This window comes from Salvelinus fontinalis, chromosome 35 (assembly GCF_029448725.1).
Source record: "Salvelinus fontinalis isolate EN_2023a chromosome 35, ASM2944872v1, whole genome shotgun sequence".
NCBI lineage: Eukaryota > Metazoa > Chordata > Actinopteri > Salmoniformes > Salmonidae > Salvelinus > Salvelinus fontinalis.
The window spans coordinates 12,810,323-12,824,190 of record NC_074699.1 but is presented as its reverse complement, the minus strand read 5'-3'; the positions used below and the strand labels follow the sequence as shown (position 1 = coordinate 12,824,190).

General features: G+C 46.2%; 1 protein-coding gene across 1 annotated transcript; it reads right to left on the bottom strand.

Annotated features, from left to right (window-relative positions):
* Window positions 1–346: 346 nt before the first annotated feature.
* LOC129834332 (cytochrome b-c1 complex subunit Rieske, mitochondrial-like) lies at window positions 347–5,573 on the bottom strand. Its single transcript, XM_055899228.1, has 2 exons — window positions 5,291–5,573; window positions 347–1,679 (listed from the first exon to the last, which is right to left on the bottom strand). The coding sequence occupies exons 1-2, from the start codon at window positions 5,499–5,501 to the stop codon at window positions 1,069–1,071; spliced, it is 822 nt and encodes a 273-aa protein (XP_055755203.1). The 5' UTR covers window positions 5,502–5,573; the 3' UTR covers window positions 347–1,068.
* Between the last annotated feature and the right edge of the window lie 8,295 nt (window positions 5,574–13,868).

The window sequence follows — 13,868 nt, the reverse complement described above, 5'->3', positions numbered from 1 at the left end:
TAATCGCCAGAGCTCTTAGTCAAGACCACCTCAGACACCAGGCTTCTCTTCATACCAGACTATGACACACCTTGAGCGGTTATCCTTATACATAAGTAGCCAATGTCACCCATTCATTTTGAGGAACTAAACTGGACCGTAGTTTTGCCTTGTATGTAAAATCAAATGAGGGTTTGTGTTATTAACCCAGCCTGAATGAAATGTACTCGCAAATCTGAGGATTGCTTGAGCAGGTGCATCGGAAATGTTCAAATGCCATTCAGACTAGAGGCAAGCTGCTGCTGTGTACTGCACATGCAACCCAGCCTGAGCTGCAAACTGTAAATAGCACACAAAAGGAATAGGATTTTCTGTGAAACATTTATTAGCTTAACATGAGTATACATTTGTACATAACTCGGTAGGCAGGATAGCTCATTAATAGAAAAATGTAATGTGACTGTTCTGTTGCTTTAGCATTGATTTAAACACTCAATGCCTTTGTCAGCCCCCACTGAACCCTTTTCTTTCTTGTATAGAATGTCATGTTAATCTATGTGACGGCGACCGAAACAAAACAGGGGTAATCGATAGGAATAAAATCTACAAGCTCTCGCAATATTACCATTAAACAACTTTACCTAGCACTCTAAAACGTCCCAACAAAATCTGAGACAAAACCTTTCCCGTTTCTCTCTGAAACTGAACATACAGCCACCATTCACGACATTAACCCTTGAGAATCACCTTCGGACACAATTGTAGGTAACTGTCTGTAAGCAGGTGTATGTTTCTGGGTCAATCCCCTTGTACCTGCACTATTAAAACATCCTTACTATTAGTATGCTATTCCATGCCAAGGCGAAATAAACCCCAATATTAATTTACAACCCAGGTCGTATTTTGGTACAGTATTAGATTTAGCTGAGATTGGGAAATAAATAACATGAGGTTTTCAATCAGATAAAATGTACATTTATTACTTACAATATACCACCCTGAAACAGAGTTTATGCCTGCTAATGGATGGAATAATGAGTCAGACAGAAACATACCGAACATACTGATCTGTGATCTCAGTCCAACAATTTAGCCTACAATTACTGTGTCCTCATCTGGGAACTCATAGTAGGGCACCTCCAGGTTGAGTGGGGCTGGGCCTTTCCTGATGCGGCCAGAGGCATCGTAGTGAGAGCCATGGCAGGGGCAGTAGTATCCGCCATAGTCACCAGCATTGGCGATGGGTACACAGCCCAGGTGGGTGCACACGCCGATGACAATGATCCATTTTGGGTTGGCGACGCGGTCCTTGTCGTGCTGGGGGTCACGAAGCTCAGCCATATCCACAGCTTCCTCGGCGGCGATCTCTTTCTCAGACCGGTGGCGGATGAACAGAGGCTTGCCCCTCCACTTGAAGGTCATATTCTTGCCCTCTGGGATCTCTCCCAGCTTGACCTCGATCTTGGACATGGCCAGGACATCAGCCGAGGCACTCATGGAAGAGATAAACTGTGTCGCCACGGTCTTGGCTGTGTAGACACCCACCACGGCTGTGGCCCCAGTGACAAGGTAGGAGAAGGTCTTCCTGGACTCACTGCTCTCCTGAGAAGATTTCTTGGGGTCAAGCAACTCAGGCCGACGGTAATCGGAGAAATCTGGCACCTTGATGTCAGTGTGAGCGAAGCGGACTGCAGCTTTAGCTGAAAAATAAAACAAGTTGTCAATTAGATAAACAATCCAGAGAGTACTAAGAGATAGACATGGGCATGTGATAGGTACCAGGGGGCACATTATAGCAGCAGATGCATCCAAGTCAATAGCTAATTACCGTAATTGCTGGACTATTAAGCGCACCTGAATATAAGCCGCACCCACTGAATTTAATTTTTTTTTTTTTTTGTACATAAATAAGCCGCATGTGTCTATAAGCCGCAGGTGCCTACCGGTACATTGAAACAAATGAACTTTACACAGCCTTTAAACGAAACACGGCTTGTAACAAAAATAAATAGGCTTTAACGAAACAGGCTTGTAACATTTTTTTTTTTTTTTTAAATAGCAGTAAACAATAGCCTACCAAGAAAGTCCTTGGTCACTATCTTCCTCCTGTGCACTGAAAACACTGAAGTCATCTCCTTTGGTGTCGGAGTTGAATAGCCTCAGAATTGCTTCATCCGATGTTGGATCGTTTTCATTGCGCTCTCCTCACTTTCATCCGGAGGCAAACTCATCCAAGCCTCATTTTCTAGTTCGGGCCATCTGCTTTTCTTTCCTCTGAAAACTTTTGTTGTCTTTTTGCACTAAGTCAGTTTCTCACGCTGCTGTTTCCAACGTCTTATCATCGACTCATTAAGGCTCCCGTGCAGCAGCACTATTTCCTTTTCCAACAGCCAGATCGATCGCCTTCAAATTGAAAGCTGCATCATATGCATTTCTCCGTGTCTTTGCCATGATGAGGGTGACAAAATGACTACCGTATTTAGAATGATGGAAAGTTTGAGCGCGCTCGATTTACGTCACATTATGTGACGGTGCTCAGTTTTTTGGCGGCATGAATTTGTGAAAGCGGGAAAAATCCATAAATTAGCCGCGTCATTGTATAAAGCGCAAGGTTCATAGCGTGGGAAAAAAGTAGCGGCTTATAGTCTGGAAATTACGGTAGATAGAAAATGTATGAACAGATTGTTTAAAAGTCAAGTTTAAATATTCAATAAAGTAGCTAGCTAGCAAGCTTTCTGATAGATAGCTAGCCCATTAGCCGGGGCGTATTCAATATGTCTTGCAACGGAAACCGTTTAAAAACCAAACAGAGCAAACGTAATGAAAAGGGACCTTCCTGAATTTGTCCAACAGAAACCCTTGTTTCATTGCAAAACGTTTTGCAACAGACTAAACATTTTACAAAAAAAATGATGTAATAAATACACCTTTGGCCTACATGTAGTTAGCTACGAACTCCCTAGCTAAAATGTAAGGTTAAACTAGTGACCAACAAAGCACTCCTCACTATCTAGCAGACGCCAACTCTACCATTACACTGGTTTACACTGACCTGCATCGGGGTCAGAATGCAATCATGGTTACATTAAGACACTGGAAACGGCAGTAGGAAAATCAAATCACATTTTATTGGTCACATACACATGGTTAGCAGATGTTAACGCGAGTGTAGCGAAATGCTTGTGCTTCTAGTGCCGAATATGCAGTAATATCTAACAAGTAATCTAACAAATTCCGAACAACTACCTTATACAAACAAATGTAAAGGGATGAATAAGAATATGTACATTTAAATATATGGATGAGCGATGGTGTGCGGCATAGGCAAGATGCAGCAGATGATGTAGAATACAGTAATTACATATGAGATGAGTAATGTAGGATATGTAAACATTTTTAAGTGCCGTTATTTAAAGTGACTAGTAATCCCTCAATGTAAACATCATTAAAGTGACACCTTCATTAAGTCCGTTTATTTAAGTGGCCAGTGATTTGATTTGATTCTCCATGTTAGTGATGGCTGTTTAACAGTATAAGCTGTTTTTCAGTCTCTCGGTCCCAGCTTTGATGCACCTGTACTGACCTCGCCTTCTGGATGATAGCGGGGTGAACAGGCAGTGGCTCGGGTGGTTGTTGTACTTGATGATCTGTTTGGCCTTCCTGTGTCATCGGGTGCTGTAGGTGTCCTGGGGGGCAGGTAGTTTGCCCCTGGTGATGCGTTGTGCAGACACTATCCCCTGGAGAGCCTTGCATATGAGGGCGGTGCAATTGCTGTACCAGGTGGTGATACAAACCGACAGGATGCTCTCAATTGTGCATCTGTAAAGGTTTGTGAGTATTTTAGATGACAAGCCTGTTGCGCCTTCTTCACCACGCTGTCTGTGTGGACCATTTCAGTTTGTCCGTGATGTCTACGCCAAGGAACTTAACACGTTCCACCTTTTCCACTACTGTCCCGTCGATGTGGATGGGGAGTGCTCCCTCTGCTGTTTCCTGAAGTCCACGATCATCTCCTTTGTTGTGTTGATGTTGAGGGAGAGGTTATTTTCCTGACACCACTCTCCGAGGGACCTCACCTCCTCCCTGTAGGCTGTCTCGTTGTTGTTGGTAATCAGGCCTACCACTGTATTGTCATCTGCAAACTTGATGATTGATTTGGTAGCGTGCATGGCCACACAGTCATGAGTGAACAGGGAGTACAGGAGAGGGCTGAGAACGCACCCTTGTGGGGCCCCAGTGTTGAGGATCAGCGGGGTGGAGATGTCGTTTCCTACCTTCACCACCTGGGGGTGGTCTACCTCAAATGCATGGATGGAATATGCCACTGTACTCAATTATCCCTTACTCCACACTGATACATTGAGAAGATTGAAATACTGTTTCGTGCTCATGCTAGCTAGCAGTAGCCATTATGGAATGGCAAATCACTTTGAACAATAAAAGAAGCTGATTGGAATGGCTGTGACAACCAAACTGGCTGCAGCGGCTACTGCTAACTAGAATGAAGACAAAAAGGGCAGTTTTCTGGGAAAACAAGCAGTATTTCAATCTTCTCGATCTATCAGTGTGGATTAAGGTACAATTTTGGAGTACAGTTGCATATCCCATCCTTGCATAGAGGTAAGCTTTCTAACCAATATCTCACGCCAGCTCCATGGTGCCTTAATATATCCATCATTGCGTTCTGACCCACAGTGCAGCTCAGTGTAAACAAGCTTAATGGTAGTGTCAGAGTCTGCTGGCTAGCATCTAAGACCTACCTGAATGGGTTATGTAATGTTATCTTAACTAGATTTATAAAAATACGACATTACTACATCAGTAAAGGTAGCACTAGCAGCTAGCTAGCTATTTAGTTTGCTAACCAGGTTGTGACCCCACACTACAGTCAGAGTTTCTAAACCCAGAGGCGCAACATCGCGAGACTTCGTGGAAAGCTTGCGAAACAGACCAAGCAGACCAGGTCATGCGCTAGTTAACGTCGACACGGCATCACCTACAAGCATGATCTGGGATTTTTATTGGAGAAGCAGTTTCTGCCCATCTTCATACTGTACAGTATTTGCTGCAGTGCTAACCTTGTGCCACCATACTGCAAGTTACATCCTAGCATCGTTCATCATGGACACCCCACTTACTTACCTAGCAAGTAAACGAAATACTTGTTCAAATATTATTAGAACCAATCAATATCTGAAATTAATTGTACTTCTAACATCTTATGTCAATGACTCTTCCACAAGTAAAACAAATAACCCGAGTATTAACGTTAGCCATTAGATGCTGTTAGTTAACTTGCTTAGCTACTTACCATTTATGCTAACTGATACTGCCGGCCCAGTCTTGGGGCTTTGACCGTTCAGGGACTCGCGGGTTAGGAAAGGTTTCTTCGTGTCTACCAACACGTTCTCTCCCTTTACAACCACCCCTGGAATAAGTGCTTTGAGTGGTCCAGCAACTGCATAGTTCGTTGCCTGCAAGTATGGGGAAAATGCCCCCGAACGAGCGGAAAGGGACATCATCTTTTAAGCGAGATAGGCTCCTTGCAATGCTAGCTAGCTACGACCTTGCCTGGATTGTGCGCAAGCGCTGTCTGCGTACGCAAAACGTCAAGTTACGAAATGACGTCGGTCAGAAGGCTTACCTTTTTTACTGTGATGAGCAATGTCTAATCCATTCTTCTCTTAGGGAATTCTTATCTGATTAAAATACTTAGGACTTTTCTGACACTAAATTGTGTTATGTGTTTTGTTTTACACTACTACATTGTTCAAGTTGTGAGATAACTAAACATGGCCAATCATCATTTGCATAAGCTAATGCCCTTTGATATCACATTAGGACCTACATTTAATAATTATTCTCACCATGCAGAAAATGACAAAACATTATGCATAGCTGCTATTTGTGGAATGGTTATACACTGACTTCCTAGGTGGTGACATTATTAAAAAATGTATTCCAAATACATCTTCGTCCAAATGTAGGCCCCAGTCATGCCTACAATTAGTACAATACAATTAATGCATGAGTAAACTAGGTAGCTAGCTAGCTTACTTGCAATGATTGAGTCCAAAATGTAAACATAGCTGGCAACATGACTTTGTAAGCTTTGGCTGTTATGTTGTTAGGTAAAAACTATCTTGTGTGTGTCTGTCCCATTTTGTTTCTGCAGGCTGATGCAGTCAGAGAAGAAAATGTGAAACTGTATATATACACCAACATCTTTGGCTGAAGTTATTGGAGAGATGTGCTGTGCATGAGACCGTAAGTAAACGTTTTTGCAGAGATGAATAAGGCCTGGAATATTATACAGTTTCTTCCAAGGGAATGGACAAAATGTGAAAGAAAGATGTTTGGCAAGCTGCAATCCTTTAGCGAATCATGCAGTGTCACTTTTAATTCTAAATGGCTGATGCATAACTAGCCCAAGATGTACTGTTAAGGAGTGTCAGCACTGTTGTACACATTAGCCGCGCCGTCTTCAATGCTTCAATTAAGAACCCAAGAGCTAATGCATAACTGAAGGGCACCGGAGTCCAATGAAAGGGTGACTTTTTTTAACCATCAACAATGAACTGAAGGCCTTTGAGAGTTCCAAACTGTCATTGGTCCATGATAATGAGAATGCTCAATTAGTCTGATGTTCAATTAAGTCTGTTAGCTCAGCATCAGTTTTTTTTTTTTTTTACTCCGATTTCGATCTTGTCTCATCGCTGCAACTCCCGAAACTCAAGAAAGTGTACAGAATTATATAGAGCCTTTATTGCATGGAACTTCCTTCCATCTCATATTGCTCAAATAAACAGCAAACCTGGTTTCAAAAAACAGATAAAGCAACACCTCACGGCACAACTCCTCTCCCCTGTTTGACCTGGATAGTTTGTGTATATGCATTGATGTTGTCACGATCGTGTGGCGGATTAACGGACCAAAATGCAGCAGTTGGAAAATATGCCATCTTCTTTTATTTTAACACGAAGATGAACACGACACAAAAACACTTTAACAAAACAACAAAATAACAAAACGACCGTGAAGCTACAAACGTTGTGCACAAACATACAGGCTACTAACGTTCTTACATAGACAATTACCCACAACCAATGAGAGCCTATGGCTACCCTAAATAAGGCTCCCAATCAGAGACAACCGAAATCAGCTGTCTCTAATTGGGAACTCATTCAGGTAACCATAGACTCTCCTAGACAACTAAACATACATAGACAACACTAGAAACATGTACTCCACATGTACTCCACACAAACCCATATACTATACACAACCCCTTTTACCATAAACAACACCCAAAACCAACAAAACATAAACATTCCCCATGTCACCCCCTGACCTAACTAAAATAATAAAGAAAACAAAGAATATTAAGGCCAGGGCGTGACATAACCCCCCCCTTGAGGCGCGAACTCCGGGCGCACCATACACAGTCTAGGGGAGGGTCTGGGTGGGCTTCCCTCCACGGTGGCGGCTCCGGCTCTGGTCGTGGTCCCCACTTCACCACAGTCCCTAACCACCTCCTTAGCTTCTTCAAAATGACCCCTCTCCACATTAACCCCATTGCATTAAGGGGCAGTTCTGGACTAAGGGGCAGCTCCGGACTAAGGGGCAGTACCAGGGTAAGGGGCAGTACCAGGGTAAGGGGCAGTACCAGGGTAAGGGGCAGTACCAGGGTAAGGGGCAGTACCAGGGTCAGAGGCAGTACCAGGGTAAGGGGCAGTACCAGGGTAAGGGGCAGTACCAGGGTAAGGGGCAGTACCAGGGTAAGGGGCAGCACCAGGGTAAGGGGCAGCACCAGGGTAAGGGGCAGCACCAGGATAAGGGGCAGCTCCGGACTGAAGAATGGCAGCTCCGGACTGAGGGACTGCAGCTCCGGACTGAGGGACTGCAGCTCCGGACTGAGGGATGGCCCATGGCTGGCTGACGGATCTGGCTGCTCATGGCTAGCTGACGGATCTGGCTGCTCATGGCTAGCTGACGGATCTGGCTGCTCATGGCTAGCTGACGGATCTGGCTGCTCATGGCTAGCTGACGGATCTGGCTGCTCATGGCTAGCTGACGGATCTGGCTGCTCATGGCTAGCTGACGGATCTGGCTGCTCATGGCTAGCTGACGGATCTGGCTGCTCATGGCTAGCTGACGGATCTGGCTGCTCATGGCTAGCTGACGGATCTGGCTGCTCATGGCTAGCTGACGGATCTGGCTGCTCATGGCTGGCTGACTGATCTGGCTGCTCCTGTCTGGTTGGCGGCTCTGGCAGATCCTGTCTGGTTGGCGGCTCTGGCAGATCCTGTCTGGTTGGCGGCTCTGGCAGATCCTGTCTGACGGACGGCTCTAGCGGCTCCTGTCTGGCTGGCGGCTCTAGCGGCTCCTGTCTGGCTGGCGGCTCTAGCGGCTCCTGTCTGGCTGGCGGCTCTAGCGGCTCCTGTCTGGCGGACGGCTCAGTGGGCTCATGGCAGACGGGCGGCTTTGCAGGCTCATGGCAGACGGGCGGCTTTGCAGGCTCATTGCAGACGGATGGCTCAGATGGCGCTGGGGAGACGGATGGCTCAGATGGCGCTGGGGAGACGGATGGCTCAGATGGCGCTGGGGAGACGAGCAGTTCAGTCATCGCTGTGCAGACGGCAGACTCCTGCCGGCTGAGGCGCACTGTAGGCCTGGTGCGTGGTGCCGGGACTGGTGGCACCGGGCTGGGGACACGCATCTCAGGGCTAGTGCGGGGAGCAGGAACAGGGCATACTGGACCCTGGGGACGCACATTAGGCCTAGTGCGTGGAGCCGGAACTGGTGGTACCGGACTGGGGACACGCATCTCAGGGCTAATGCGGGGAGCAGCAACAGGATGCACAGGACTCTGGAGACGCACAAGAGGCTTAGTGCGTGGTGCCGGAATTGGTGATACCGGGCTGGAGACACGCACCATAGGACGAGTGCGTGGAGGAGGAACAGGACTCTGGAGACACACTGGAAGCCTGTTACGTGGTGTAGGCACTGGTGGCACTGAACTGGGGCGGGGAGGTGGCGCCGGAAATACCGGACCGTGCAGGCGTATTGGCTCCCTTAAGTATTGAGCCTGACCAACCTTATCTGGTTGAATGCTCCCCATTGCCCGACCAGTGCGGGGAGGTGGAATAACCCGCACCGGGCTATGTAGGCGAACCGAGGACACCATGCGTAAGGCTGGTGCCATGTAAACCGGCCCGAGGAGACGCACTGGTGGCCAGATATGTAGGACCGGCTTCATGACATCCGGCTCAATACTCAATCTAGCCCTGCCAGTGCGGGGAGGTGGAATAACCCGCACCGGGCTATGCACACGTACAGGAGACACCGTGCGCTCTACTGCGTAACACGGTGTCTGCCCGTACTCTCGCTCTCCACGGTAATTACAGGGAGTAGGCGCAGGTTTCCTACCTGACTTCGCCACTCTCCTTTTAAGCCCCCCCCAAATACATTTTTTGGGTTTTCCCACAGGCTTCCTACCGCTTCGTCGTGCTGCCTCCATTCGCCGGTATCCCTCCTCGCACTGCGCCAGAGAATCCCAGGCGGGCTCCGGCACTCTTCCTGGGTTGATCGCCCACCTGTCGATCTCCTCCCACGTAGTGTAACCCAGATCCTTTGTAGGTTCCTTTTCCTGCCTCCGAGCTAGCTTCTCATATCGCCGCCTCTCTGCTTTCGCTGCCTCCAGCTCAGCTTTGGGGCGGTTATATTCTCCTGGTACCTCCCGGTCTAAAATTTCCTCCCATGTCCATAAATCCTTGTATTGCTCCTGTTGCCGCTGGTCATGCCGCTTGGTCCTATGGTGGGTAATTCTGTCACGATCGTGTGGCGGATTAACGGACCAAAATGCAGCAGTTGGAATTATTATTTTATTTTAACACGAAGATGAACACGACACAAAAACACTTTAACAAAACAACAAAATAACAAAACGACCGTGAAGCTACAAACGTTGTGCACAAACATACAGGCTACTAACGTTCTTACATAGACAATTACCCACAACCAATGAGAGCCTATGGCTACCCTAAATAAGGCTCCCAATCAGAGACAACCGAAATCAGCTGTCTCTAATTGGGAACTCATTCAGGTAACCATAGACTCTCCTAGACAACTAAACATACATAGACAACACTAGAAACATGTACTCCACACAAACCCATATACTATACACAACCCCTTTTACCATAAACAACACCCAAAACCAACAAAACATAAACATTCCCCATGTCACCCCCTGACCTAACTAAAATAATAAAGAAAACAAAGAATATTAAGGCCAGGGCGTGACAGATGTTTAGGCTATGTATGCCTTTTTAAAAACTGTATGTAGTTCTGTCCTTGAGCTGTTCTTATCTGTTGATGTTCTGTATTATGTCATTCTGTATTATGTTTCATGTTTTGTGTGGATCCCAGGAAGAGTAGCTGCTGCTTTTGAAATAGCTAATGGGGATCCAAATAAAATATCAAATTCCCAACGGGCTCTGGAGGGGAAAGTCAAGTCACGTGTCTTCCGAAACGCGCTTCTTAACACCCGCCCGCTTAACCTGGAAGCCAGCCGCACCTATGTGTCGGAGGAAACACCGTTCACTTGATGACCGAGGCCAGCCTGCAGGCGCCCGGCCCGCCACAAGGATTCGCTAGAGTGCGATGAGCCAAGTAAAGCCCCCCCGGCCAAACCCTCCCCTAACCCGGACGACGCTGGGCCAATTGTGTGCCGCCCTATGGGACTCCCCATCACGGCTAGCTGTGATACAGCCCGGGATCAAACCCGGGTCTGTAGTGACGTTTCTAGCACTGCAATGCCCCAGACCTCCAGGGGTCCCCTAACCAAAGATAGCATAATGTAATGACTCTCTCTCCTCTCTCAGTTTAGCCCTGATGTATCGCCATCAGAGATTGGCATCTGTCCAGTACCACAGTGCACAGCTGAAGCACAAGCAAGAACTGGTTGATATGAAGGGACAGGTAGAGAGAACCGGGCCACGAGTGACAAAAGCAGAAAAATAGAACATTCTGCTAGCCAATGAACTGTATTTGAAAACTGAACAATTAAAAGTAATTGCAAAAACGTATGATGATGAACGAGCACAAACTCTTCAACAAAATAGTTTTCTACAGGAACAACTTGATCTAGCCAGAACTAAATACGATGAAGTCCATGCCAAACTAGATAAATATGTTGAGCTATCTACAAACAGGAGCGTGCAACTTGATAACATGCAGGCAGTTTTGATGAACGTTACTCAAAACAATAATGTTTGAGTCCAAATGCTGCAGACCAAAGACAATCAGTTAATGAACACAATGACCAAGTTGGATGACAAATCAGCAGAACTCACTGAAGTCGCTGACCAAAGGAATGATGAGGAACTCAGGTGATGAAGATGGAAATATTGATTTCTAAGCAAGCAGAGGAAATCTCATCACTGAATCTCTCGCTCCGTACTCAAGACCTCTACCTGCAAACTATGACAGATAACACTCACATGTCTAAATTCAGTACTCTAAGTGTCCAAGTGGACTCTGCTATGCAGCAGAATACCTCCCTTAGGTACCAGCTGCAGGAATTCCAGAAAAGTCACGCGCTACAGCGTGAATACCCAACCAAGCAACTGGAGCATTGAGAGATGACACACAACAACAGTTTCTGCCACGAAACCACGAGACCAATACCCACCGCGGTCTAAATCACTGGAGAGTGCGTCGCTATTCGAAACGACTACCACTACAATCAACCTCTTTTCGCCATGAACAGAAATGACACATCATGTCATTGCGAACAACCACTCCACTTTGTGGGGAATATGACCACAAAACGCAACACAAACAGTCCATAAACAGTCATGGAGGACTGCTTAACTTGTGAAGCGCTAATTGATTTGGGCTCGACAATATCGCTCGTCTCTCAAACATTATTCAATGATCTCAAAAGATCTTTGAAGCCAACTAAACGTTGGTTAAAAAAGGAACAATGCATGTCTACACTTCGAGGTTTCACTCAAGTATGGTCATAGGTCACAGTGCCATCTCCACTGACCACACTGTCTTCTCCTAACGCTAGCTGCAATGCAGTCATCCACGAGGGGTTTCTGTCGACAGCACCAATTGGGCAAAAGACGCTTGGAAACCTCTTGGTGCAGAATCCAAACCAAGGAGATATTACAAAATCTCGTCACATTCAATCAGCAAACCCGATTGACCCTTATTTTCATGATTCCGAGCCAGCAGTCTCTGTGAATCAGCAACTTCCGTCCTCCTTGGAGTCGTGCAATACTGTAGCTGAGATGAACTTCTCTTGTTCTTCGGACACTTCCGCAAGCCCTGCGGCCATCACAGGAATAAAAGCATCGAGTGTACTCAGCTTCCGATTATACATTGTCCTCTTTGCGGGGGACTGAAACACCTTACAATGACACCAGTGGCGTCAGTCCCACAACTGACCCGATGATTCCCACTGGTGAAACACTGTGCGATTTCGCAGACAGATATCCTCATCTCATTTCCCAGGTACTGGATAGGTTGCCACACGTGGACACTGTAGTGACTGACAGGCCTCGACAGCCTCTGAGCGTTTTGCAGCACAAACACCAGGAGATTTGTTTGAAAGGTTACAGCCAATCTAATAACAACGCGGCTGCTGACAACTCGTACAAAGGGTCCGACCTTTTCATGAGTATGTCGGATACCAACACCAACCTCTGGTGGGGGGAATACTAGCCCAAACCCATGAGGAGCATTTTCAAGGCCGGGGGGAGGTCGAGATTACATGCAGCACTGTACGAGGCCGCCAGAGCAGAAAAGAAATCTAGCTGTGAACTTCCCTGTGAGAACAGAGAGGAGCGGACAGGCGCCTCGATAGATAACCTTAGAACGCATCTAAGATATCACTGAGGTGTACCACACTGGTCGTAAAATAAGTCCAGTGGGCTTTCCACCTCCAAAACAAATGGCAACAATAATCATTCCTTGCCATGTGTAGTTTCAACTACCATGCAACTAGTAAAACGCTCTAATCATGTGTTCTGGTAGGATAACATTTCAGAATAAATCGGTAGGATAACTGGTCCCATTGAGTACCAGGACCAATGCCAGCACAGTTAGTCCAGCTACAATCAGTAAGAAGATTAGAGACCTCACAAGTCAAATTGCTATTGATAACAGCGACAGAGGAGTTTGTAATCACTCAGATTGCAACATGTGGAAGGGAATCTCCAAAACACTCTTCTGATGGTTAACACACATGCCTCTAATAAATAGAATCCTCCATTCAGTAGGAAAGTTATTAGAAGTCATGAACCATGATCCCACCGCGTACGACTGGTTCAGTGCTTAGAGAGTACTTCCGTCATGTGATTAGCTAGCTCCTCAGTGGAGAACATAGCTATGAAATAGACTCTTTCATACCTATCACCACTATAATGGTGTAAGACACAGTGACTTGTAGTAAAACTACAACAGGTCCCCTTAACACACAGTTGAAGTCGGAAGTTTACGTACACCTCAGCCAAATACATTTAAACTCAGTTTTTCACAATTCCTGACATTTAATCCTCGTTAAAAATTCCCTGTCTTAGGTCAGTTAGGATCACCACTTTATTTTAAGAATGTTAAATGTCAGAATAATAGTAAAGAGAATGATTTATTTTAGCTTTTATTCCCAGTGGGTCAGAAGTTTACATACACTCAATTAGTATTTGGTAGCGTTGCCTTTAAATTGTTTAACTTGGGTCAAACGTTTTGGGTAGCCTTCCACAAGCTTCCCACAATAAGTTGGGTGATATTTGGCCCATTCCTCCTGACAGAGCTGGTGTAACTGAGACAGGTTTGTAGGCCTTCTTGCTCAGACAGGATTTTTCAGTTCTGCCCACACA